Raw genomic sequence first — 27,458 nt, 5'->3', positions numbered from 1 at the left:
CGTCTCAAAAAAAAAAAAAAAAAAAAAAAAAAATAGGGCAGCTGAAGAAAGTGAAGATCAGAGAGGCTGGGTAACTTGCTCAAACTCACCCAGCAAGTGAGCTGTGGGTCTGGGATCTGACCCTCTGGTCTGCCTGACGTCAAAATGCTCTCTCACTCTGTGCCCCACCGGCTCAGGGGGCCATGAGAGCAGAAAGCCAGGTTCCCGGAAAGCCTGGGGTCTCTGTCTAGGGCAGAAAGGAAGGTCTGGGGACCCTGGCTCAGCCCTGTATCTCATCACCCTACTCAGGACTCCTGCACCCCTTAACGTGCCCACTCCTGAGCCCTTCTGGTCTATGCAGTTCTTAACACCACCCGATGTGACTCTGCTGCTTGGTTTGTCTAGTTTATTGTTTCCCCACCAGAAGGTCTGCCCCCAAAGGGATTGTTATCTGTTTTGTTCACATCTGTGTCCCTAGTCTAGCACAGTGCCTGGCACATAGTAGGTGCTCAATAAATGTGTGGAATAAATAGGTAGCTGGCTTCTACTGCTGCCCCTTGGGCCCTTTCCAGAGGAAGATGCAGGTTCTTTATCCATCCTACACAACTGCCATCTCTGTATGGACCACCATTCAGTATATACATTCTAAAGAAGAGTTTGAATATAAACCTTCTTTTGAATATATAGGATTTAAAACCAACATATTCAAAAACCGCTACTTTGGCCGGGTGCAGTGGCTCATGCCTGTAATTCCAGCACTTTGGGAGGCCGAGGTGGGTAGATCATTTGAGGTCAGGAGTTCAAGACCAGCCTGGCCAACATGTGAAACCCCGTCTGTACTAAAAATACAAAAATTAGCCGAGTGGTAGTGGCGTGTTTCTGTAATCCCAGCTACTTGGGAGGCTGAGGCAGGAGAATTGCTTGAGCCTGGGAGGAGGAGGTTGCAGTGAGCTGAGATTGTGCCACTGCACTCCAGTCTGGGTGACAGAGTGAGACCCTGTCTCAACAAACAAACACCCGCTGCTCTGAATGAACGCTGTTGTGAAGATGTCAGTGTGTGAGGATGTTCACAGTCGTGCAGGAACGTTCTTGGGTGCCTCCCTGATGCACACCTGGTGCAGCTGGGAGCTTCCCCACTGTGGAGGGGCTCCTGGTAGGAGGCATTGTGAGCCCGTGCGGGAACGAAGGGCCCACCATGCCTGCTCACAGTGAGCACACACACATGCACACGCCCATGGAGGAAGGTGGGAAGAAGTGTACATGACAGTCACACGCAGAGGAGACACATGTGGACTCACACCCAGGCTCTCAGCCTCTCTCCCTGCCTGCATCCCCCACTTCCCTCCCTCCTAAAACTGGCATGAGTTTGGAATGTGTAATAACAGCCTTTAGGGCAAATTAGAACAGGGAGTAAACTCTTTCTCTGACCACAGAGAACAGGACAGTGTTTGGGGAGGGAATTGCCACAGAGCAGCAGAGCCGTGTGTGTGTGTGTGTGTGTGTGTGTGTGTGTACACATGCCTATGTGTATGTGTACACGTGAGCTGGTGTGTACACACTCCTGAGTGCTGTGATGTGGAAGGAGCCCAGGGCTAGGAGTCTAGAGGTTTTCTTCAAAGCCATTTACTCCCTAGCTGGCCTCTCAGAGCCTCCGTTTCCTTAGCTGTAAAGTGGGAGCAATAGCCTAGCTTTGTTCAGGTTCTTCGGGGGATTGAATGAGAGAGGGGCTTGGTGGATTTTAGCGTGGGCTATAAAATGTCAGGCTGTAGTGCTGGCACGTGTGTACATGTGTGTTTTGGGGAAGGGGAGTAAGGAGGACAGGTAAATCAGGACTGTATCATAGTGGTGATGATTATAATTAAATGTGACAAGATCCAACATTTATCAAGTATTTCTTAGGTGCCCAAGAAACACTTGACCTGCCTTATCTCCCAGAAGCCCTACAAGGGAGGTGCTATTATTGCAATCCCCATTTTACAAGTAGAGAAACCGAGGCTCAGAGAGATGAGAATGGGCGGCAGTAATCATCCCTTCCTCCTGGGGGTGGTTGTGAAGCTTGAAGGAGACACTGTAAGCGCTCAGGTGGTACCCTGGTACTCCATCACTAAACTGCTGTGTGACCTCAGGTAAGTCGCTTAGCCTCTCTGAGCCTCAGTTTCCTCATCTGTAAAATGGGAATGATTGCAATACCTACCTCCAGGGCAGATTTTCTCAACCTCAGCGCTGTTGATGTTGTTGACTGGGTTATTCTGTGTGGTGTGGGGCTGTCTTTTGTTTAGAAGGATGTTTACTACCATCCGGCATGGCAGATCCCAGCAAAGGCCCCTGTGCAGGCCTGGTGAGGTGGCCGAGCTTCCTGGTGGGGAGGCCTTCCCCCTCTCCTCCCTGGTCAATCTATTTGAGGGTGAGGATGGCTCCCCTTCACCCTCACCTGGCACCTAGGACATCCCCAGTCCATGGAGGGATTCAACCTGGGTTCTGCAGCCAGCTGCCCGCATTTCAGTCCTGGCTCTGTCACTAACCTGCTGTGTGACCTCAGGCAAGTCACTTAGCCTCTCTGAGCCTCAGTTTCCTCATCTGTAGAATGGGAACGATTGCAGTACCTACCTCCACGGCAGATGTTCTGAGTCTCGGCGCTATTGACATTGTTGGCTGGGTCATTTTTTTGTGGTGTGGGGCTGTCTTTTGCTTTGGAGGATGTTTAGTGCCATCCCTGGCCTTGATCTACCAGATGCCAGTAGTGCTCCCTCTCCTGTACAGTTGTGACAACAAAACATGTCATCAGATATTGCCAAATGTCCTTAGGGGAGGAGCAGAACTGTCCTTGGTTGAGAACCACTGGTCTGGAGTCATGATGAGGGCTGGATGAGGCCCCGTGCGGGGCACAGCCTGAGCTACGTCATCAGGCGAGGATGGTGATTTAGTTCATAATTATTATTTCATCCTAATTAGAATGCTAATCATGATCGCGGCGTGACTTGCCGAAGGCCACACGGCAGCCAGACAGGTTGACAGTTGCTGGGAGGGGATTTGAACCCGGGATTGGCTGGCACCAGAGCCCCCATTTTGGAGTCTCCAGGAACCTGGGGTGCTGTCCAGGCTTAGGGGAGGGCTATCCTCCTGAGGGGAGGAGGGTGCAGGCATGGTGGGGGATGGAAGGACCTTCTTGGCTGCCTTCTCTGGCCTTGGGAGCTCCCTGGGGTGGGGTTCCATTAGCCCCTGAGGTGCCATGGTGAGGGGTGCAGTGGATAGAAGGGTATTGACAACACAGAGGGTGTGCCTGATGCCTCGTCTCCCCCGACCTCAGGGCCCCCAGTGAGGTGGACAGGGCCATGCCCAGGAGAGTCTAATCCGCCTCCCGCCAATGCCTGTGCCCCTGCAGATGCCCCTCCTGCCTCAGCAACCCCCTGGCCCCCATTCCTGCAGAGCAAAGCCCAAATGCATGTGGCAGCCATGAGGGACTGGGGATCCAGATCCCCCTCTCCTGTCTGGCCAGTCGAAAGGACTTCATGTCTCCAGAGGTCCTTCTAGGTGCTGGAACTTAGGTGCCTCACATGCTGGAGGACCCTAGGAGGAGGCGTGGTCACTCCGGTCTTACAGGTGGGAAAACCACAGGGCAGACAGAGGAAGTGATTTGCCCATGGTCAAACGGCTAATGACCAGGGCCAAGAGAGGAACTGGGTCTCATTTCAGAACCTGGCCTCCTAACTTCTCTTTCTTCGTTTGGTTATAATAACTGAAAGTCCCACTCTATTTACAGATGAGGAAACTGAGGCTCAGAGAGGCTAAGCGACTTACCTGAGGTATTTATTTTTAGATAGAGTCTTGCTCTGTTGCCCAGGCTGGAGTGCAGTGGCGCCATCTTGGCTCACTGCAACCTCTGCCTCCTGGGTTCAAGTGATTCTCCTGCCTCAGCCTCCTAAGTAGCTGGGACTACAGGCACGTGCCACCATGCCTGGCTAATTTTTGTATTTTTTATAGAGACGGGGTTTTGCCATGTTAGCCAGGCTGGTCTCGAACCCCTGACTTCAAGTGATCCGCCCGCCTCGGCCTCCCAAAGTGCTGGGGTTACAGGCGTGAGCTGCTGCGCCCAGCCAAAACCCCACTTTAATCCCAGAAGTGGCACTGGATATATCTGACCTCACTTCCCACTGCCTGCAACCCTATGAAGAAGTGACTACAATTGTACCCATTTTGCAGAGGAGGAAACTGAGGCTTGGGGAGCTCAAGTAACTTACCTAAGATCACACTACATGTAAATAGCAGAGCTGGGATTAGAACCCAGGCCTGAATGACTCCAAAGGCCAGGCTGTCTCTCCCTTTTGGTGTCCAAAGGGAAGCCCGCCCCCAGTGGGAGCTCTGACCCTCTGTGTCCTGCTGCTCCCACTAAGGGAGGCCTCTTGCTGTGTCCCCACCTCTCTGGTCCAAGTCTTCCCTCCTGGAAGCCACAGAACAAACAAGGTGGGAACTAGTTTATTTGTTTTTCTACGTGCGTATTGGGTGGGAAGGGTGAGACGTACAAGAGAGGGCTTTTCAGACATGCCCCTGCCTCCCGGGTAGGGTGGTAAGAGTTCCAGGAAACTCACCCTCGGTGCCCAGCCCCGCCTGGCTGGCACCACGCTACAGAGAGCAGGGTGCCGACAGCCAACCAGTGGGGCCTTGCCCCTCCCTTGCCCTGGCTCCTGGCTAAGCACTGGACCCGGGAGCCAGAGAGACATGGTTCAAGTCCAGCTCTTCTTCCTGCAAGCTGTTTGCTGCCTTTGAAAGCTGCTTCCTCATCTGAGAAATGGGAACAAATGACATCTTTGTCATAAAGTTGTTCATTTGTGTGAGGACTCAGGGATGGAGAAGACAGATACATTTCCTGCCTCCTGGCGCCCACAGCCTGGGAACGAACCATCCCGTGAACAGCTGGGATAAAGCTTCTGAGGAGAGGAGCATGGATCCTGGGAGCGAGTGTGTGCAGGCCAGGGAGGGCTTTCCAGAGGAGCCCAGTTGAGCTGGAACACCAGTGGGGAGGAGTTGACCAGGCAAAGGTGCAGGGAGGGATCAGCACTTTGCACTGGGGAGCAGAGTTTGTGCACTGGGGAAGTCAACTCAAGTCTTGGAGCCTCAGTTTCCTGTTCTGTAAAATGGGTTCGTCATGACGGCGTTTGATGAGGAAAAGGACTGCCGGCCCACACAGCAAGTCCACATGGATTTTCTGAGCCCCTCCTGTGCCTGAAGCCCACGGTTAATGGTTCTGCCTTAGCAGGTGCTTACCACGTGCCAGGCACTGCACTGCACTGGCCACTGGACTGCATGTTCTGTCCATGAGGCTTGGATATCCCCATCTTACAGATCAGGAAGCTGAGGCTATGAAATGTCGACTTGCTCAATGTCATGGAATGACTAAGTGTGGAGCCTGGATTTGAACTTGGCTCTCTGGGGCTCCAAAGCTGGCTTTCTTGGTCAGCAGTAGGGTCTGGGATCCAAGTACGGGGTCCCAGCTTGACCCTGAAGTCCACCCTCTTTCAGCTAATGCCCAGGGTAGTTGGACCTGGGGCCAATTTGTGTTTCCAGGTTCCTGAAAGAGGCTCCTGTTGCAGTTCCCGCCTGAGGCTGGCGGCCAACCACATCTGGGAGTGGCCTCCCTGTGCCCCTGTCATTACAACGGTGGCTTTGAAGCAGCTGGCAGCACTGCTGCTTGTCCACGTGGGAGGGGGCTTCCTGGAGCCCCCGCCACTGGCCGGGTTCTGCCTGACTCCCCTTTCATTCCCTTGCAGGCTGAGCAGTGCAGACAGGCCTGGGGCAGGCATGGCGGATTCCAGTGAAGGCCCCCGCGCGGGGCCCGGGGAGGTGGCTGAGCTCCCCGGGGATGAGAGTGGCACCCCAGGCGGGGAGGCTTTTCCTCTCTCCTCCCTGGCCAATCTGTTTGAGGGGGAGGATGGCTCCCCTTCGCCCTCACCGGCTGATGCCAGTCGCCCTGCTGGCCCAGGCGATGGGCGACCAAATCTGCGCATGAAGTTCCAGGGCGCCTTCCGCAAGGGGGTGCCCAACCCCATCGATCTGCTGGAGTCCACCCTATATGAGTCCTCGGTGGTGCCTGGGCCCAAGAAAGCACCCATGGACTCACTGTTTGACTACGGCACCTATCGTCACCACCCCAGTGACAACAAGAGGTGGAGGAAGAAGATCATAGAGTGAGTATTGTTAGCTTCCTGGCCTGTGGTCTCCTCCTCTGTATCCATTCACCCATTCATCATCCACCCCTCTATCTATTATCCACCCATCCGTCGATTCATCCATCCATCCATCTATCCATCCAACCATCCATACATCTATCCATCCATCTATTCATCTCCCTATCCATATATCATCCGTCCATCCATCCATCCAACCACCCATCTATTCATCCATCCATCCATCCATCCATCCAACCATCCACACATCTATCCATCAATCCATTCATCTCTCCATCTCTATATCCTCCATCCATCCATCCAACCATCCATACATCTATCCATCGATCCATTCATCTCTCCATCCATATATCATCCATCCATATATCATCCATCCATACATCCATCCATCATCCAGCCATCTATCATCTATCCATCTATCCATCCATCCATCATCCATCATCCATCCATACATCCATCCATCATCCAGCCATCTATCATCTATCCATCTATCCATCCATCCATCATCCATCATCCATCCATACATCCATCCATCATCCAGCCATCTATCATCTATCCATCTATCCATCCATCCATCATCCATCATCCATCCATACATCCATCCATCATCCAGCCATCTATCATCTATCCATCTATCCATCCATCCATCATCCATCATCCATCCATACATCCATCCATCATCCAGCCATCTATCATCTATCCATCTATCCATCCATCCATCATCCATCATCCATCCATACATCCATCCATCATCCAGCCATCTATCATCTATCCATCTATCCATCCATCCATCATCCATCATCCATCCATTCATCTATTCATTCATCCATCATCCTTCCATCTGTCCATCTATTCGTCTATTCATCATTCCATATGTCCATCTATCCATTAATCTATCCATCCATCCGTATATCATCTATCTATCCACCCATCATCCATCCATCCATCTACCCACCTATCCATCATCCATCCATCTATTCATCATCCATCTATCTATTAATCCATCATCCATTACTCTACCCATTTACCCCTCTGTCCACCCTTCCATAGGACATTTGTCTGTTCATCCATTCATCCATCCACCCACTCATTTATACAAATGCAAATGCATTTATACAAATGCAAACTCAGCCATTTACCCATTTACCCATTCACCCTTCCACCCACTCATTTATACAACTATTTACTCATCTAACTCTCCATTCATTCATCTGCTTTTTTTTTCTTTTTGAGATGGAGTCTTGCTCTGTTGCCCAGGCTGGAGTGCAATGGCATGATCTCGGCTCACTGAAACCTCCACCTCCTGGGTTCAAGCAATTCTCCAGTCTCAGCCTCCCGAGTAGCCGGGATTACAGGCACCCGCCACCACACCCAGCTAATTTTTTTTTGTATTTTTAGTAGAGACAGGTTTTCACCGTCTTGGCCAGGCTGGTCTTGAACTCCTGACCTCGTGATCCACCTGCCTTGGCCTCCCAAAGTGCTGGGATTATAGGTGTGAGCCACCGCATCCCGCCTCATCTTTTTTTATTCACCTACATATCCACGTACTCACCTGTCCCCCATTAATCTACTTGTCTGTCCATCTCTTCACCTATACATCCAGCCTTCCATTTGTTTATTATCTTCTTATTTATACATCTGTTCATCCGTCCGTCCATCCATCCATTTATCCATCTAACATCTACTCATTCATTTACCCATCTTTACACTTTTTTGTCCACCTATCCAATCTATCCATCCATTGTCCACTCATTAAAATATCTATCTACTCATCTACCCATCTGTCAGCCATCTGTCCAGCCATACACCCATATAACCAACCTTCCATTCATCTAGCATTTTCTCATCTGAATGTCATTTCATCCTCTCACCTACCCACTGTTTCTAGTCATCTAGCCATTCAGCTATCAAACTATTCATCATTCATTCATTTATTCATTCATTCATTCCATTTCTCGTGCTTGATTGCTCACCTGCCTGCTGTCCTTCTTTCCTTCCTCTCCTTCTCTCTTCTAACCACCAATTCATTCACCCAGATCTCTGTCCATCCATTTGTCCATTCACTCTTTTGTTTGCTTAGTCACTGACTCATTTATTCATTTGCTCATCTTTTCTTCCATTTTTGCATCTATTCATCCATCCATCTCCCTACCTTCTCTTCCTGGCACACATCCAGCTGCCCCTCCTGGGTCTTCTTCAATCATCACCTCCATTCCTGGCCATCCAGTGGCTTTCCTGAGGCTTAGAAAGAGCTGGAAACCCCAAGGCATTCAACCTTTCTTTCCCATAATGACAGCCTTGCTGAAAGAAAAGACAGACTGGAGAGAAGCCCTGGATGGGGTCACAGCATGTGGCCCCTATGATGCATTCCATGCCAGGCCTAGCTGGGGACAGGGAGCCTCCAGCCCCCTTGACCACCTTGTCTGGTCCCCATCCTCCCCCAGTGTGTTATGCTGGCATCTGCATGTGGTTTGTGTGGCACTCTGCAAACTCAGACATCCCGGGTTCTGTTTCCAGCATGACCCTATTGTCTGTCACCTGCAGAGTCCCTGCTTTGTGAGGTTGAGCCCTCCCTCCTGGTCCTTTAGGAAGCCCAGGGACTTCCACAAGCTTTCGGCAGTTTGGGGGAGGGAGCAGGGCTTGCAGTCTCCTAGCCAGCTCCTCCTGAGCCTCAGCAGTCCCTGCTGAACTGTATCCTTTCTAGGTCCCGGCCCTGCTGTCCCTAATGTGCCCTGAATTGACCCTTTCCTCAACTGCTCCATGAAATCTCCTCTCGGTGGCCTGTGTGTGTGTCCTGGAGGATGGTGCTGAGGTCTGGAGATGACCTGGACTTGCATGGTCCTCCTCTGTCCCCCTTGCTGGCCACAGATTCATTTATCTCTTGGATGGAGCCGATTCACCTTCACAGCCCTTGCTTGGTCAAGAGCCGCCCCCTTTATTTATTCACAGTCATTGATTTCATTCAGATGTCTCTTTTTCTTTTTTTTTTTTTTTGAGACAGGGTCTTTCTCTGCCACTCAGGCTGGAGTGCAGTGGCGCTATCTTGGCTTACTGCAACCTCCACCTCCCAGGTTCAAGCAATTCTCCAGCCTCAGCCTCCTGGGTAGCTGGAGCTACAGGTGTGCACCACCACAACCGGCTAATTTTTGTATTTTTAGTAGAGACAGGGTTTTACCATGTTGGCCAGGCTAGTCTCGAACTACTGACCTCAAGTGACCTGCCCACCTCGGCCTCCCAAAATGCTGGGATTACAGGCGTGAGCCAGCGCACCCAGCCAGTGGATGTTTCTTGGGTGCCCACTATCTGCCAGTCAGTGGGGTTGGCCCTGAGGCTTCAGGCTGAGCCAGACCAGATCCACCTCTACTCAGGCGGCACTTTCCGTTTAGAGGGTGAGACAGACAAGAAGCAAGTAGCTGAGCACATGGATGTGCCATGTGAGTTGGGGGAGGTGCTGAAGTTAGAGAGTGGGTGGATACAAGAAAGGTAATCCAGGAAGGCTTCTTGGAGGAGTCGACATTTAAGCCCAAAGCTAAAGGTCACGAAGGGGCGGTCACAGAGAGGGAGGGAAGGGTGTTGTAGGTGGAGAGAAATGTGAGTGCAAGGGCCTAAGGCTGGAGAGGCTCTGCAGATGTCTCCAAGGAACAGGGCCTCACAGTTGTCTGTGTGCTGAAAAATCTGTACAACCTCTGCTCAGAGGTGGAAACTAAGGGCCAGAGCAGCAGAGTGCCCAGTGTTCCCATCCTTCTGTCCCCAAGCCTTCCCAGGTCCTGTTGAAAGCTGGTGGGCTCTGTATCTCCACTTCCCCTCCCTCAGACCCCTCCTGCAAGCCCTCCTCCCCACCCCTACCCCAGGAAGTCCAGGCTGGTGGAGTAAGTGGGGCACGGCTGAGCCCTGAAGGCTGCCTCAGTGAGATCTGGTGGGGGCAGTATTGCTGTTTATTTTTTGGCTCAAAGGTCAAAGTTCAGGAAGAGGTAAAGTGGGGGCTGCCTAAGTGCCCTCATTAGAGGCTGTATCTGTGCCTGTGCCCCTGTCAACAGGAGAGCACCTCTTACCCTACTGTGGATGCTAATGACCCCCTTTGCCAGTACCTGCCCTGAGATGGAAAATCTCAACCCCTGGCGAAGAGGAAGGGAGGAGAGTGGCTGTCCCCTTCTCATGGCAAGACAGGCTGGGTACAGCAACCCCCTCCCACCTGCTTCCACAACCTGCCCTGGCCTCAGTTTCCCCAACTGCATTCCCCCTTCCCCTCTGGCCCTGCTGCCTCTTGTTAGGGTTTTCTCTGTTCCCCTACTCTCCCCTCTTCTCCCTCCCAGACCCTGTGCCTCCATCTTCCTCCTTCTCTTTAGTCTCTTATTCATTGAACAGAGTCTTAATGCATCCCAAGATGTGCCAGGCACTGGGCCAGGTAAGAACGTGACAGAGAGAGCATTCCCGCCTCATGGTGGCCCTGGGCTAGCTCTTTCTCTCTCAGAACCTAGCATATAATAGGTGCCGAAGTAATGTTTGTTGAATGACTGAATGAGTGTCTCCAAGCCCTCCAGCTCTTAGTGTCTGTTTCCTTCCCTTTTCTCTCTATCTCTTCTCTTCCCAGCCCTCTCTGTGCCACACCCTTCCACCATCTGCCTCTGTAGCCCCACATCTCTCCCATGCACATACAAGCTCCAGACACACAGTAGGCACTCATTAATAATGGTAATATCAACTAACATCTATTGAATGTTTACCGTGTGGTGGGCCATGGGCAGGTACATATGAGCATGGCCTCATTTGTCTCAAATGTTTGTTGAATGAATAAATTAATGGGTTAGTTATGGAATGAATGGATGAAATGCCTCATCTTTTAGTCTGCTGTTTCTTTATTTTATCTTTGTTTTTGTCTCTTTCAGTTTCTCTGCCTTAGTAAGTACTCAATAAATGACTAATATATGAGTGGGTGGGTGAGTGGATGGGCAGTTGGATGGATGGATGGATGGATGGGTGGATAGGCAGATGGATGGATAGACGAGTGATGGATGGATGGATGGATGGATGGATGCATGGGTGAGTGGATGGATGGGCGGATGGATGGATGGATGGGTGAGTGGATGGATGGGCAGATGGGTGGATGGATGAGTGGGTGGATGGATGGATGAGTAGTGGATGGATGGGTGGACAGATGGAGGAGTGAGTGGATAGGTAGATGAATGGATGAGGGATGGATGGATGGATGGATGGATGAGTGGGTGGATGGATGGATGGATCAGTGAGGGATGGATGGATGAGTGATAGAGGGATGGATGAATGGGTGGATGGATGATGGGTGGGTAGGTGGATGGGTGGATGCTGGGTGGGTGGATGTATGGATGAGGGATGGATGGATGGTTGGGCGGGTAGGTAGATGGGTGGATGAATGGATGGGTGGATGGGTGGATGGGTAGATGGATGGATGAGTGATGGATGGATGGATAAGTGGATGGATGGGTGGATGGATGGATGGGTGGATGGATGGATGAGTGATGGATGGATGAGTGATGAATGGATGGATGGGTGGGTAGGTGGATGGGTGAATGGTGGGTGGGTGGATGGATGGATGGATGAGTGGGCAGATGGATGGATGAGTGATGGATGGATGGATGGGTGGGTGGATGGGTAGATGGATGGATGAGTGATGGATGGATGGATGGGTGGGTGGATGGGTAGATGGATGGATGGATGAGTGATGGATGGATGGATGGGTGAGTGGATGGGTAGATGGATGGATGGATGGATGGATGAATGATGGATGGATGGGTGGATAGATGGAGGAGTGGGTGGATGGGTAGATGGATGGATGAGTGATGGATGGATAGATGGGTGGATGGGTAGATGGATGGATGGATAGATGAGTGATGGATGGATGGATGGATGGATAGATGGATGGGTGGGTGAGTGGATGTGTGGATGGATGGGTGGATAGATGTATGGGCAGTCTGTGCATTTCTTTCTGTTTGTCTCCACCCAACACACAGTAGGTACTAGCTATAGTTTGTTGGATAGAACATTCCTTAGTTTTTACATCTGCCCCAACTACCTCACCCTGTTCCTTGTAGGGCTTCAGCTGCCTGCCCGCCACCACAGTCTCTGGGTCCCTAAGGCCAGGGACAGTGGGGCAGGCAGGGGATGAGCCCTCCCATCAACTTGCCTCCCTACCTCCTCCAGGAAGCAGCCGCAGAGCCCCAAAGCCCCTGCCCCTCAGCCGGCCCCCATCCTCAAAGTCTTCAACCGGCCTATCCTCTTTGACATCGTGTCCCGGGGCTCCACTGCTGACCTGGACGGGCTGCTCCCATTCTTGCTGACCCACAAGAAACGCCTAACTGATGAGGAGTTTCGAGGTGAGCCACCCAGATGGGCATAGCCAGTGGGACAGCCAGGGGTGTGGGGGAAGCCTGGCATTGGGGGCCCCCTTTCCCCTCAGCTTCTTTCTTTGGGTCGGTGGACTGCATTGGCCTGGAAAGTGCACTGGACAGGGAGTCTGGTCCTGTGTGTCCTTCACCATGTTACTTAACCTCTCTGGGCCTCAGCTACCTCCATTTATTCATTCTTTCATTCATTCAGCCCTTATGTATGAAAAGGTTAGTGTAGTGGGTAAGCAGAGTCCACCTACCTGGGTTCAGATTCTACCTTTACCACTTAAGCGATGTGTGACCTCGCTGAGCCTCTGTTTCCTCATATGTAAACTGGGGAATAATCATAGCATACTCCTGGCTCTGCAGAGCTCTCCTGGCTCTCATCCCACAAAGATCCCAGCGCAGGCAGCTGGAGTCCTGGAGCTCCTGCTCCCCTGAGAGAAGGTCTGGAGGGATGGGCGGGTGTCTGGGCTGGTAGTCCTGATTCTACTTCTTGGGGTCTGCTCCACCCCAGCCCAGCTTTAGGGCTCCACTTCCTAGGCTGAAGCCCCAGCCCAGAGAGCTAACCCTTCAGCCTTGTCCAGATTCAAAACACCCACCTCAGGACACCGGCACCCTCCACAGCCCCAGGCCTTACCTGTGAACACCTGCACCCAAATCAGCCACCTGCAATGTGCTGGGTTCTGGGTAAGCCATTATTAAACTGGCCATGATCTCACAAGTCAAGATACCATGTCAAGAAGTGTGACACCAAGGCTGGGCATGGTGGCTCACACCTGTAATCCCAGCACTTTGGGAGGCCAAGGCAGGAGGGTTGCATGAGCCTGGGAGGCTGAGGCTGCAGTGAGCTGTGATCATGCCACTGCACTCCAGCCTGGGTGACAGACAGGAAAAAAAAAAAAAAGAATTGTGATACATGCTATGAAGAAGGGCCCATCTTGGAAGGTGGACCATGGTTGGTCTACAGCCTAAGTCTGAGGAGGCTTCAGGGATGTCAGAAGAGGCTTTTTTTTTTTTTTTTTTTTTTTTTTTTGAGACAGAGTTTCGTTCTTGTTGCCCAGGCTGGAGTGCAATGGCATGATCTCTGCTCACTGCAACCTCTGCCTCCTGGGTTCAAGTGATTCTCCTGCCTCAGCCTCCCAAGTAGCTGGGATTACAGGCATGTGCCACCACACCCGGCTAATTTTGTATTTTTAGTAGAGACGGGGTCGCTCCATGTTGGTCAGGTTGGTCTTGAACTCTCGACCTCAGGTGATCCGCCCGCCTTGGCCTCCCGAAGTGCTGGGATTATAGGCATGAGCCACTGTGCCCAGCCAGAAGAGGACATTTTTTAAGACTTCAGTTACTTTAAGTAAATTAAGTTCCCAAATAGGGTGAACAAGTCTGTGCTACATCATCCACATATACCTTTATCAACCTGTTTTTTTTTTTTTTTTTTTTTTTGAGATACGGTCTCATTCTGTCACCCAGGCTGGAATGCTGTGGTGTGATCACAGCTCCCTGCAGCCTTGAACTTCTGGCTTCAAGCAATCCTCCTGCTTCGGCCTCCAGAGTAGTTGGGACTACAGGTGCAAGCTACCATGCCTGGCTAAATTTTTTTTTCTTTTTTTTTAAGAGACAGGTCTCACTATGTTGCCCAGGCTGGTATCAAACTCCTGGCTTCAAGCGATCCTCCTGCCTCAACCTCCCAAAGTGCTGGGATTACAGGCATGAGCCACTGAGGCTGGCCTCAACCTCATTCTTACCCTGAAACAATACGATGCAGTATCATTGTGTCCATCAGGAGACAATTGCTGGGGCCGGGCGCGGTGGCTCATGCCTATAATCCCAGCACTTTGGGAGGCTGCGGCGGGTGGAACACCTAAGGTCAGGAGTTTGAGACCAGCCTTGCCAACATGGTAAAACCCTGTCTCTACTAAAAATACAAAAAAAAAAAAAAAAAAAAAAAGCCAGGCTTAGTGGCACACACCTGTAATTTCAGCTACTTAGGAAGCTGAGCCAGGAGAATCACTTGAACCTGGGAGGTGGGGGTTGCAGTGAGCCAAGATTGCACCACTGCACTCCAGCCTGGACGAAACAGCGAGACTCTGTCTCAAAAAAAAAAAAAATACAATTGCTGGATTTATGAAAAATATTCATTCATGGTTCCCGGCCACGCGATGTGGCCTCGTTTGGAGGCACAAGTTTAGAGCTGTGGGAGGACGGGGCTTCTCTCTGCTCCTGGAGTAGCTCAGTGATGGCATGAATAATCTCATTCGGAGATAACCCATGTTTAAGCCCTGGCCAAATGGCCTCTCCTGGTCCACCAAGTACGTGAGGCAAAAGTGCGGAATCTTGGGGTAGAGCGAATCCTGGGAGATGGATGCTGGCACCTGTGCCTTCAGCACCAGTCTGGCTTGTCAAGGCCTCTGGCTTCTCCTGAATTCAGGACTGAGTCGGGGACTCCTAGCATAGTCCAGGAACCCAGATGCATGTGTGTCTGTGCATGAGTGTGGGTGGGGGACTCTAAGATAGGCTTGGGAGGTGGGTCTCTGAAATTGCAGAGGCTAGCGTATGTGCATAGAGGGAGACTTACTGTGAGGTCCATGATACCAATTAAGTGCCAGGGCCCCTGGCTAAGGCCCTTTCTGAGGTCCTCGACCTAGTCCACGTCCCACAAAACCTGGATCCGTCCCTGCATGGCTAAAAGGTCATGAGCTCATCTGATTATCAGGGAAGTCTGGGACGCCCTCCCGTGCCCCCACCTCCCCTCCGCAGAGTTTCACAACCTCCAATTTGGCAATTGTCAATTTAGAGCCCCTGGCTACAGCACCCCACCCTGGGCAGAGCCACTTCGCCACCTGGTGGCTGGTTCCTGGAACTGCATGTTCCACCTCATCTCTGGGAAGATCCTGCTCCCGACGTCTCCGCCCAGGACCCAGGCGTCCCCTCCCTGGGTCTATAACCTGTGTCTGAAAGCCCGAATCCAGGGTCTCTAGTTCCACTTTGGGTCACCTATGGTTTGGAATTACCTGGGGTGCCCAGCTCTCCCCTTCATTCAATGTGTGTTAACTCAGCAAATGGTTGTTGGGCACCTACCACGTACCAGGCACTGTGCTTGGCAGAGGCCGAATGATAGTGAGCAAAGCAGACATCACCCTGCCCTCAAGGTGCCCAGAGGCTCCTGGACAGGACCAGCATTGACCAAGCAACCACATAAATAAGCACACAGTTATGAACTGTAACAGGTGTCAACAAAAGGCTGTACTGGAGGATTTGACCTAGTCAGGGAAAATCCAGGAGAGCTTCCTGGAGGAGGTAACACTTGAGCAGAGTCTGAGTTGCAGTTAACCAGGTGAAAAAAGGAGGGAGGAATGTTTCAGATTGGGGTGGGAGTTCAGAGACCGCAGGTGCAAAGACCCTGTAGTTCACCGTGGTCAATTGCAGTCTGAAATGACCATTCCAGCTGCTATGTGGAAAGTGGATGAAGGAAGGCCAGAGAGGCTGGGGGAAATGAGGGAAATGAAGGAGGTGTCTTAGGCATGTGAGAGGGACGGTGGCTGGGCCACATTATTCCATGAGAGGTTTGGTGTCGCCTCTGAGCTGGGCGCCAGGTGGACAGCGGGAAAGCAACTGGGAACAAGACTTGTCCCAAACAACCCTGCTCCTGGAAGGGCTGAGACTAGAATTCAGGTCTCTTGAGTCTGCCCCACTGATTCCTGGCATTTAGGGAAACGGTTCCTAAATCCCGTCTCATGGATTGATAACAGCAACAGTAATATTTATCAAAGACTGCTATCTGCCTGGTACTGGGCTAATCAACAAATACTGATTAGCTCTTCGATTTCCCTTCATAGCTTTAATTTAGCCAGAAAGGACCCTAAGCAGAGAAATGGTCATACAGCTGTGGGGAGCAAAGCCAGGCCTCAAACCTGAGGTGCCTGGCTTCAGAACGGGCACCTGAACCCACACCTGCGTCTCCCACCCTCTGGCCATTCCTGAGCCCCTGGCTGATTTTGCCCTGTCCTTGATTCACAGGGGAGTTTTCAACTTACTCTTTTGAGATATAAATCAACTCAGGTAACCATAAAAATAGCTACAATAGAAAGAAACTTGCAAAGAGACATCAGCAAGCGTTAGTGAGAGGCGTTAAGGACCCGCTAGTACCAAACGGAGAGTTGACTTCATGAGAAAGATTCGATAGTGGATGAAACCTTCAGGGTTATTATTGTTGCACCCCCTAGAACCCCCAAGATTCTCTCCTGGATCCCCTAAGGTCAGTTCACATCCACTGTGGCACACAGTCCCACACTTTGGGGAACGCTGCACCCCTCCACTCCCTTCTAGGGGCACCAGTGTAAATGCTTCATGGGAAAAGGATTCGATGCTCTGACAGGTGGGTGAATGCTGCCTAGTGTGTCTTGCTTTTACAGGTTCACAGTCCCTGTTAGTGTATGAAAGGCTCTGAGAAGTCCTGTAGTAAGGAATTATGATTGGCTTTGTTTAACCCAGCATTCTCACCATTTATTTGTTTATGAAGCACTTTACATAAATCTTTTCGAGGGCCAGGTGTGGTGGCTCACATCTGTAATCCCAGCACTTTGGGAGGCTGAGGTGGGAGGATCACTTGAGGCCAGGTGTTTGAGACCAGCCTGGGTAACAGAGTGAGATCCCTTCTCTATGAAAATAAAAATTAAAAAATTAGTTGAGCATGGAGGTGCACACCTGTAGTCTTAGCTGCTACTTGGGAGGCTGAGGTGGGAGGATCACTTGAGCCCAGGAATCGGAGGCTGCAATGAGCTAGGATTGCACAACTATACCCCAGGCTGGATGACAGAGCGAGACCCTCTCTCTCAAAAAACAGGATATTAATAAATAAAAATAAATACAAAATCTTCCCAAATAAGATTAATTAAATAAATACCAATCTGTAGGCTGAAGCCTCTCACATTTCAAAGCACCTAACCCCATGCGTTTATTGTACCCTCTCAGCACCACTGGAGGCAGAAAGATAGAGTGGCCCTGGGTCCCCACTGGACAGATGAGGAAACAGGCTTGGAGAGGAGATATTGACAGCCAGGACATCTGACCCTCTACCCAGTGCTCTGTACCCCGATGCCTGGAAGTTCAAGGTCATGGGCTGGAGCACTGCGTCATCTTGTGTGTCTCTCTTGCTAGAGCCATCTACGGGGAAGACCTGCCTGCCCAAGGCCTTGCTGAACCTGAGCAACGGCCGCAATGACACCATCCCTGTGCTGCTGGACATCGCGGAGCGCACCGGCAACATGCGGGAGTTCATTAACTCCCCCTTCCGCGACATCTACTATAGAGGTGGGGCCCCGGGCTGGGCAGGGGTGCCACGGGGGCTGATGGAGACACTGTCCTTTGCTTCTGACTCCTGAGACTTTTGATCTGGGCCTAAGTGCCAGCATGTACCCAGGACCTGACGAATGGATGGATGCATGGATGCATGGATAGATGGATGGATGAAGGAACAGTAACTACCCCTTCCAACTTTGTTTCGAGTTTCAGAATAGAAGATTCCACTGGGTGCGGTGGCTCTTACCTGTAATCCCAGCACTTTGGGAGGCCAAGGGGGGCAGATCGCTTGAGCCCAGGAGTTCAAGACCAGCATGGGCAACATGGTGAAATCCTGTCTCGACAAAAGATACAAAAAAAAAAAAAAAAAAAAAAAAAGAAGGCCAGGTGTGGTGGCTCACACCTGTAATCCCAGCACTTTGGGAGGCTGAGGTGGGCAGATCACTTGAGGTCAGGTGTTCAAGACCAGCCTGGCCAACATGGTGAAACCCTGTCTCTGCTGAAAATGCAAAAATTAGCCAGGCGTGGTGGTGCGCACCTATAATCTCAGCTACTTGGGAGGCTGAGGCAGGAGAATCGCTTGAACCTGGGAGGTGGAGGTTGCAGTGAGCCAAGATCGCGCCATTGCACTCCAGCTTGGGCAACAAGCGCAAGACTTATCTCAAAAAAAAAAAAAAAAAAGATACAAAAAAAGCCAGGCTTGTTGGTGCACACCTGTAGTCCCAGCTACTTGGGAGTCTGGGGTGGGGAGATCACTTGAGCTCAGAGGGTCAAGGCTGCAGTGAGCTATGATTGTGCCACGGCACTCCAGCCTGGGTGACAGAGTGAGACCCTGTCTCAAAAAAAAAAAAAAAAAAAAGATTCCAAGATTCTGAGATGCAGCGAGTCTAGTGATCATGAACTCGGGATCTGGCCCTAAGATGCTGTGGTGGCAGATACTCTAAGGCTCTATGATAATGAGTCCTGAGTTCACAGGTTCTAAGAGGCAAAGGCAGCAGGGGGCCAAGAACCGGGCCAATCCCCAGTTGAGATTCTGTAAATCAGAGTTGACCTTCAGATGCCTGGATATTAAGATTCAAAATCCATGAATATTATATCTTGAGTCCAAAATTCTGGGAGGCCAAGGTACTGTTGTTTCCTCTAGGAGTTTTCTTTTTTTTGAGACAAGGTCTTGCTCTGTTACCCAAGCTGGAGTGCAGTGGTGTGATCATGGCTCACTGCAGCCTTGACTTCCTGGGCTCAAGGGAATCTCCCACCTCACCCTCCCAAGTAGCTGGGACCACCGGCATGGACCACCATGCCAGGCTAATTTTTAAAATTTCTGTAGAGACAGGGTCTCACTATGTTGTTGTATTAGTCCGTTCTCATGCTGCTATAAAGAACTGCCCAAGACTGGATAATTTATAAAGGAAAGAGGCTTAATTGACTCACAGTTCCACAGGGCTGGGGAGGCATCAGGAAACTTACAATCATTGTGGAAGGGGAAGCAAACATGTCCTTCTTCACATGGTGGTAGGAAGAAGAAGTGCCAAGCAAAAGGGGGAAAAGCCCCTTATAGAATCATCAGATCTCTTGAGGACTCACTCACTATCATGAAAACAGCATGAGGGTAACTGCCCCCATGATTAAATTACCTTTCACAGGGTCCCTCCCATGATACATGGGGATTATGGGAACTACAATTCAAGGTGAGATTTAGGTGTGGACACAGAGCCAAACCATATCAGTTGCCCAGGCTGGTACTGAACTGCTAGGCTTCAGCAATCCTCCTGCCTCAGCCTCTGGAGTAGCTGGGACCACAGGTGTAAGTCACCAGGCCCAGCTAATTTTTAGCATTTCTATAGAGATGGGATCTCACTGTGTTGCCCAGGCTTGCCTCAAATGCCTGGGCTCAGGTGATCTCCCTCCTCGGTCTCCCAAATCTCTGGGATTACAGGCGTGAGCCTGCGCCTGGCCTCCTCTAGGATTTTTAAAGCATCTTATGAATCTAAAAACTTCTCACATTCAGGATTCCACAAACTAGGTATCCTTCAGGCTTGAGATTCTGCTTCTGCGATGGATCCCAGGGAATATCCAATGACCTATTTGCTGCCCTTGGGTGTCGCTGGGCAGGTCCCTGCCTGCATCCCCCACCCCCCAATTTCTACATCCTGCACCCTACCCCCACCCCCAGCAAGCCTGGCTAGGTCTCTGCTCCGCCAGGACCCTGGATGACCGTCCCCTGCCCCCAGGTCAGACAGCCCTGCACATCGCCATTGAGCGTCGCTGCAAACACTACGTGGAACTTCTCGTGGCCCAGGGAGCTGACGTCCACGCCCAGGCCCGTGGGCGCTTCTTCCAGCCCAAGGATGAGGGGGGCTACTTCTACTTTGGTAAGGAGGGGCCTGGTGGGGGCTGACAGCATGCTGGAGGAGCATGGCGGGAGATAGTATGATACTGGTTGGTGTCTGCAGCCCTGACCATCCCCCAGACACCCAGGGCCACTCTGGCCATGGGCGCAGGCAGCACTCTGGAGCACAGGCTGCACGTCAGTCTTGGTCACAGGGCCCTTGCCTCTGAGGTGTAAGTGCCATGGGGGAACTTGGCACCATGGACCTGGATTCAGATCCTCACTCCAGCCAGGCACGGTGTCTCACACCTGTCATCCCAGCACTTTGGGAGGTCAAGGCAGGAGGATTGCTTGAGGGCAGGAGTTTGAGACCAGCCTAGGCAACATAGCAAGACCGTGTCTCTTTTAAAAATTTAAAAAATGGCTGGGCATGGTGGCTCATGCCTGTAATCCCAGCACTTTGGGAGGATGAGGCAGGTGGATCACCTGAGGTCAAGAGTTCGAGACCAGCCTGGCCAACAAGATGGTGAAACCCCATCTCTACAAAAATAACAAAAATTAGCCGGGCATGGTGGTGGGTGCCTGTAATCCCAGCTACTTGGGAGGCTGAGGCAGGAGAATTGCTTGAACCTGGGGGACAGAGGTTGCAAAGAGCCGAGATTTCCCCATTGCACTCCAGCTTGGGTGACAGAGTGAGACTCCATCTCAAAAAATAAATAAATAAATAAATAAATAAATAAATAAATAAATAAATAAATTAGATGGCATGGTGGCATGTGCTTGAAGTCCCAGCTGCTTGGGAGGCCGCGGCTGGAGGATCACTTGAACCTAGGAGTTCGAGGCTGCAGTAAGCCATGATTGCACCACTGCACTCTAGCCTGGAAAATAGAGCAAGACCCCGTCTTTAAAAAGCAAAAAGAAAAGAACAAAAAATGCCAAATCCTCACTCTGCACTTTCCAGGCATGTGACCTCACTTCCCTGAGCCTCAGCCAGCTGTGCAGTGGGGATCATGAGAGGCCCTTGGGCTGTGATGTCAGCGCCCAGCTCTGTATTGTCTGTGTGCTTTAATCTGGTTTATGCTGGGACCAACAGCCCCATCACCAGGCCCAAAGCCCACCACTGCCGTTGTCATCACTGGACTCATGAAATATTTTGAATTTTGCCCCTGCTTAAAGGCATTCATTATGTGCAGCTCAGGGACAAAGTCACTCAAAGAATTCCATCATCAGCTGGGCGCGGTGGCTCACGCCTGTAATCCAAGCACTTTGGGAGGCCGAGGTGGGCGGATCACTTGAGGTCAGGAGTTTGAGACCAGCCTGGCCAACATGGCGAAATCCTGTCTCTACTAAAAATACAAAAATTAGCCAGGTGTGGTGGCGTGTGCCTGTAATCCCAGTTACTCGGCTGAGGCACAAGAATCGCTTGCACCCGGGAGGTGGAGGTTGCAATGAGCTGAGATTGTGCCACTGCACTCCAGCCTAGGTGACAGAGTGAGACTTTGTCTCAAAAAAAAAAAAAAAAAGAATTCCATCATTGGATGTGTCCAGTCCCTCACAGCCTCCAAATCGCGTGGCTGTGCCCTTAACTAGCCACACCCCATCTCCCTGGCATCACTCAGAGAAACGTGCAGTTCATATCCACTGCTGGTGCTGTCTCCGTCATTATCCTCAGAGCGCCACGGTGTCCGTCCCCCGAGTGTCTGCAGGCAGAGTCCCACCCTGGGCCCCCTTCGCTGACCTCCCACCCTTCACCCTGGCCCGCAGGGGAGCTGCCCCTGTCGCTGGCTGCCTGCACCAACCAGCCCCACATTGTCAACTACCTGACGGAGAACCCCCACAAGAAGGCGGACATGCGGCGCCAGGACTCGCGAGGCAACACGGTGCTGCACGCGCTGGTGGCCATTGCTGACAACACCCGTGAGAACACCAAGTTCGTTACCAAGATGTATGACCTGCTGCTGCTCAAGTGTGCCCGCCTCTTCCCCGACAGCAACCTGGAGGCCGTGCTCAACAACGACGGCCTCTCGCCCCTCATGATGGCTGCCAAGACGGGCAAGATTGGGGTGAGTGTGCGGCTGGGGGCACAGCTGATCCACCCACTCGTACCCCTCTACACACACACACGAGGGTCTGCTGCTGGTATTCATTATTAATACGTGCATGCACCTCCCAACATGCCAACCCCAGTGTGCAGATGTCCCAGCTCAAGAACCTGCTATGGCTCCCTAGTGTCCAGCCAAGCTCCTTAGCTTCATCCCCGAGCCTCTCGCCTCATGTCACCCTACTGGATGTTCACCACTCCACCCCCACCAGCCAGGATGAGCCACTTATAGGAAACTGAGTCCCCGGGCCCTAGCCCAGCGGTGCTCCCAGCCTCAAACCTGTTGAATGGCCCTGCCCCAGTTCCTTCCCTTTTCTGGGCCATGCAGCATGGGGCCTGGAGAAGGGTTTCTCAACTTCAGCATGATTATTTTGGGCGGCAGGCTCTTTGTGGTGGGGACCGTCTTGTGCTATTGCCGGACATTGATCTGCATCCCGGGCCTCTACCCACCAGATGCCAGGAACACCTCCCCTTACGCTTGTGACCACCAAAAATATCTCCAGAACATTGCTGAATTGTCCTCTGGGGGGCACCATCGCTGTGACTGGGAACCAAGTCTGGAGTACGCTAGAGGCAGGAGCACCTGTCCAAGCCCTGGCGCTACCACTTCCCAGTGTGTGACCTCAGACATCTCATTTCCCTTTTCTGTGCCTCAGTTTCCTTGTCTGTAAAATGGGGATATAAGAGTGTCCTCTGGTGTGGTGTTGTGACAAATGCGGTGATCCACATAAGGCTCTTAGGAAGGAGCCCGGGAGAAGCAGTAAGTGTCACTTACATGTCTGCAATGCCAGCTAGTTGGGAGGCTGAGGTGAGAGGATCGTTTAAGTCCAGCCTGGATTATTTGAGATCCCAAATAAATAAAAACCAAAATAAAAAAATGTAGCAAAAATTACTAAAATTGCAATTATACCTTGCTACTGGAGGCAGTAGAAAGGCTCCAGTTTAAATCCTGGCTTTGGCCAGGCTCAGTGGCTCGTGTCTGTAATCCTAGCACTTTGGGAGGCTGAGGTGGGAGGAGCACTTGAGCCCAGGAGGTTGAGGCTGCAATGAGCTGTGATAGTTCCATTGCACTCCAGCCTGGGCAACAGAGCCAGACCCTGTCTCAAAAAACCCCAAAATCCTGGCTGTGCACAGTGGCTCATGCCTGTAATCCCAGCACTTTGGGAGGCCGAGGTGGGCGGATCACCTGAGGTCAGGAGTTCAAGACCAGCCTGGCCAACATGGTGAAACCCCATCTCTACTAAAAATACAAAAATATTAGCTGGGTGTGGTAGTGGGCACCTGTAATCCCAGCTACTCAGGAGGCTGAGGCAGGAGAATTGCTTGAACCTAGGAGGAGAAGGTTGCAGTGTGCTGAGATCGCGCCACTGCACTCCAGCCTGGGTGACAGAGAGAGACTCTGTCTCAAAACAAAAACCCCAAAATCCTAACATTGCCTGACCTTGGGCAATTCCCACCCCTCTCTGTGCCTCCGCTTCCCTGTGTGTAAGCCAGGGAAGGAGGAGTGGTAACAGGAAGGACCGCATATGATCGTCAGTATTATAATTCACATATCATTAAGATGGATTCATTGCTATTTTAACGGCATGAAGAAGATATTCATTACAATTAAGATGTTGAAGGCTCATCCAGGTTCCGTCTGGCTCCAGCTGACTGGTTAAGTGGCTTCTGGAACACCCTTCATTTTTCCCAGCCTCCATTCTTTATCTGTAAACCAAGATAATAAGAGCAAGAATTAAACAAGATGAGGAAAGGGTCCTCCAGCAGCCGGTGCTTAGCTGTTTTCTGGGGAGGCGTCATGTGCTGAGCTGGGCCCAGCCCTGGGGGTCTTTCCAGTGTGAGCCCCCTGACCCTCCTGGCCCCCTGTGCAGATCTTTCAGCACATCATCCGGCGGGAGGTGACGGATGAGGACACACGGCACCTGTCCCGCAAGTTCAAGGACTGGGCCTATGGGCCAGTGTATTCCTCGCTTTATGACCTCTCCTCCCTGGACACGTGTGGGGAAGAGGCCTCCGTGCTGGAGATCCTGGTGTACAACAGCAAGATTGAGGTGGGCTCCAGGAGGGGGCATGGGGTGCGAGGAAGGAGGGGCAGGGCTGGGAGTAGGGACAGGGCCCTGGGGCTGGGCTGGGGGAGACAGCCCCAGCCTCTAGGACCCAATGTGGTGGGTCTGTTGGCTGAATGCAAGAGAAGGTGCCAACTAAGTGCCCAGAACAGTGTCTGCCATGTGAGGAAATGAGCAAGACTTGTGGGAAGATGGACTTTTGGAGCAGGTAGGACTGGATTGGGATCCTGGCTCTGTAACTTACATGCTGTGTGTCTCAGGACAAGTGGCTCCACCTCTCTGGGTCTCAGCTTCCTCATTTGTAACCTGGGGATAAGGATCATGGATATCCCATGGGGTTCTTGGGAGGACCAAAGAGGTTAATTTTAGAATGGCTTGGCACAGAGTAAACATTATGTCAGCTTTAACTACTCATGGTTGTTATAGGAACTTTTGAAAGCTCTTTTTTTTCGGCCAGGCATGGTGGCTTATGCCTGTAATTCTAACATTTTGGGGAGCCAAGGTGGGCGGATTGCTTGAAGCCAGGAGTTTGAGACTAGCCTGGGCAATATGGCGAAACCCCGTCTCTACAAAAAAATAAAAAAAATAAAAATGAAAATTAGCCAGGCATGGTGGTGCGAGCCTGTAGTCCCAGCTACGTGGGAGGCTGAGGTGGGAGGATCACCTGAGCCTGGGGAGGTCGAGGCTTCAGTGAGCCGAGATCATGCCACTGCACTCCAGCCTGGGTGACAGAGTGAGATCCTGTCTCAAAATAAACAAACAAACCAAAAAACCAAGTTTTTTTCCCCCTACTTAGCAGTATTTTGTGAACATCGTTCTGTACTTTTAAATATTCTTTGGTAATATTGTCGCTGCATGTAAACATACCATATTCAAATGAACCGTTCTCTTATTGCTGGTTGCTTGGGTTTGTTTCTGCCTTTATCAGGAATAACACTACAAGAGCATCTCTGTGGCTGCTTTATTGCACAAATCATGATTATAGAGAAACTCAAGTTAATAAAGGGCTAGGAAGCTATACAAATGGAGCAGAAAATGCTGGGGACTGGGTGCAGGTGGTCTTCCTTCTAGCCCTGCCCTGTGGCTTACTGGTCTGTGAGCTTGGCTTCCTTGCAAGACCTCATTTCCCTCATTTTTTGAATTAGTGACCATCTTGATTTAAATTAGTGGTGGCAGGAGGTTTAGCATCTCAGGTGCAAACTGATTGATTAGTAGTGTCTACCCAGGGAACTGTATGAATACAATTGTGCAGGGCTCAATTATTGATGTCTGCCCTGGGTTCAGAATTGGAGAATTGTGGTGAGTCAATCATTTATCATCTTTGGGCAAAATTTCTCAATCTTTCTCTCTGAATCAGAATTTCTGAGAGTGGAGGCCAGGATTTATACTTGCAGCAAGCTACATCGATGATTTTGCGGCCAGCAGCTTGGTACTATCCACAGATTGGAGTTTGGGAACCATGAGAATAAATGTCTTTTTTTCTTTTTTGAGACGGAGTCTCACTCTTGTTGCCCAGGCTGGAGTGCAGTAGCGCGATCTAGGCTCACTGCAATCTCCGCCTCCCAGGTTCAAGTGATTCTCCTGCCTCAGCCTTAGGAGTAGCTGCGATTACAGGTGTGCATCACCACGCCTGGCTAATTGTTGTGTTTTTAGTGGAGACAGGGTTTCACCACGTTGGCCAGGCTGATCTTGAACTGCTGACCTTAGGTGATCTGCCTGTCTTGGCCTCCCAAAGTGCTAGGATTACAGGCGTGAGCCACTGCGCCCGGCCTGAAAATAAATGTCTTTTAAGGGACTTTCCAGTTCCGAGTTCTGTGATGCTAGAATAGGGTGGAAAGGTACATTGAGGCAGAATTGGGCAGAATCTCAAATGGTGAGCGCAGGAGCTTGGGGCTGATTTTCAGTATCTGTCCAGTTCCCCATGAATCCTTGAATGCAGCTGAGGAATGGATGGAAAGAGAAAGCACTATCCGGGTGGAGGGTGGGGGAAGGCACACCCGAGGCAGCCTGTCTGGACCCCCCACCCATCTCAGGAAGGCAGCCCCCGACCACCCTGCCTCTCACAGAACCGCCACGAGATGCTGGCTGTGGAGCCCATCAATGAACTGCTGCGGGACAAGTGGCGCAAGTTCGGGGCCGTCTCCTTCTACATCAACGTTGTCTCCTACCTGTGTGCCATGGTCATCTTCACTCTCACCGCCTACTACCAGCCGCTGGAGGGCACAGTGAGTGCCCGGGGACCGGGCAGGGGCTGGGGCAGGCACTGGGCTGAGCCATGCAGGACTGGGGCACAACCTCATCCTTCTGGGTCCCCTGTAGGGGGAACTGGAGAAGGTTTAGGAACAGGTTGGGGAGGCGCCCTCCAGCATCCACGGGTGGCCCTGAGCTGGGAGGAGGAAGACTCAGGAGGAAGAGAGTGAAGGAGGAGGCTCCATGGGATGCAGATGTTTCGGGCCTGGGGGAACATCTGGATTGGGGGCCAGATGTTGGAGGGGCTGGGTGACGACCTGTGTGCCCTTGCTGCTCCCCAGCCGCCGTACCCTTACCGCACCACGGTGGACTACCTGCGGCTGGCTGGCGAGGTCATTACGCTCTTCACTGGGGTCCTGTTCTTCTTCACCAACGTAAGTGCCTGGCCCCTGTGCCCCCCACCCTGCCTGCCCTCCTCTTCTCTTCCTGCACCTCTTTTCTCTCCCTCTTTTTCTCTTCTCTCTCCTCCAAATGGTCCTTCTCCTTTCCTTCCTCCTTTTATTTTCCCATTTCTCTTCTACCTCCTCCAATCCCACGTTCTCCATCTCTGCTTTTTTCTCCTTTTCTAACAGGAAAGAGTCCTTTGTCTTTTCTCTGTACCAGCCTCTGCCTCCCTCTCTTCTATCCCTTTCTCTGTCTCCTCTCTCCTCCTCTCCTCTCCTGCTGGCCCCACCCCTTTCACATGCCCCCTCCTGTCTTCCAGATCAAAGACTTGTTCATGAAGAAATGCCCTGGAGTGAATTCTCTCTTCATTGATGGCTCCTTCCAGCTGCTCTAGTGAGTAGAGGTCCCTGGGCCGGCAGCTTCTGGGTGAGGAAGGTGGGTTTGGGCTGCTAGGTCATCCAGATTCAGGAGAGAGGTGATTCTGTTAGAAATGAATGCACCCAA

At 51.6% G+C, this 27,458-nt stretch overlaps 1 protein-coding gene across 2 annotated transcripts in view; it reads left to right on the top strand.

Annotated features, from left to right (window-relative positions):
* Positions 1–27,458, top strand: part of TRPV4 (transient receptor potential cation channel subfamily V member 4) — a 50,669-nt gene that overhangs the window by 12,909 nt on the left and 10,302 nt on the right. Inside the window, exons 2-10 of one of the 2 annotated variants that reach the window (XM_019039273.4) lie at positions 5,745–6,161; positions 12,339–12,511; positions 17,684–17,836; positions 20,056–20,196; positions 21,918–22,216; positions 24,126–24,305; positions 26,387–26,545; positions 26,852–26,944; positions 27,274–27,347. In XM_019039273.4, the coding sequence (XP_018894818.3) occupies positions 5,776–6,161; positions 12,339–12,511; positions 17,684–17,836; positions 20,056–20,196; positions 21,918–22,216; positions 24,126–24,305; positions 26,387–26,545; positions 26,852–26,944; positions 27,274–27,347 (1,658 nt within the window). In that variant the 5' untranslated portion in view covers positions 5,745–5,775. The remainder of the gene's footprint in view (positions 1–5,744; positions 6,162–12,338; positions 12,512–17,683; positions 17,837–20,055; positions 20,197–21,917; positions 22,217–24,125; positions 24,306–26,386; positions 26,546–26,851; positions 26,945–27,273; positions 27,348–27,458) is intronic. The other variant, XM_063694303.1, reaches the window with a different exon arrangement.

Source organism: Gorilla gorilla, chromosome 10 (genome assembly GCF_029281585.2).
Source record: "Gorilla gorilla gorilla isolate KB3781 chromosome 10, NHGRI_mGorGor1-v2.1_pri, whole genome shotgun sequence".
Taxonomy (NCBI): domain Eukaryota; kingdom Metazoa; phylum Chordata; class Mammalia; order Primates; family Hominidae; genus Gorilla; species Gorilla gorilla.
This window is presented reverse-complemented; position numbering and strand designations above follow the sequence as displayed.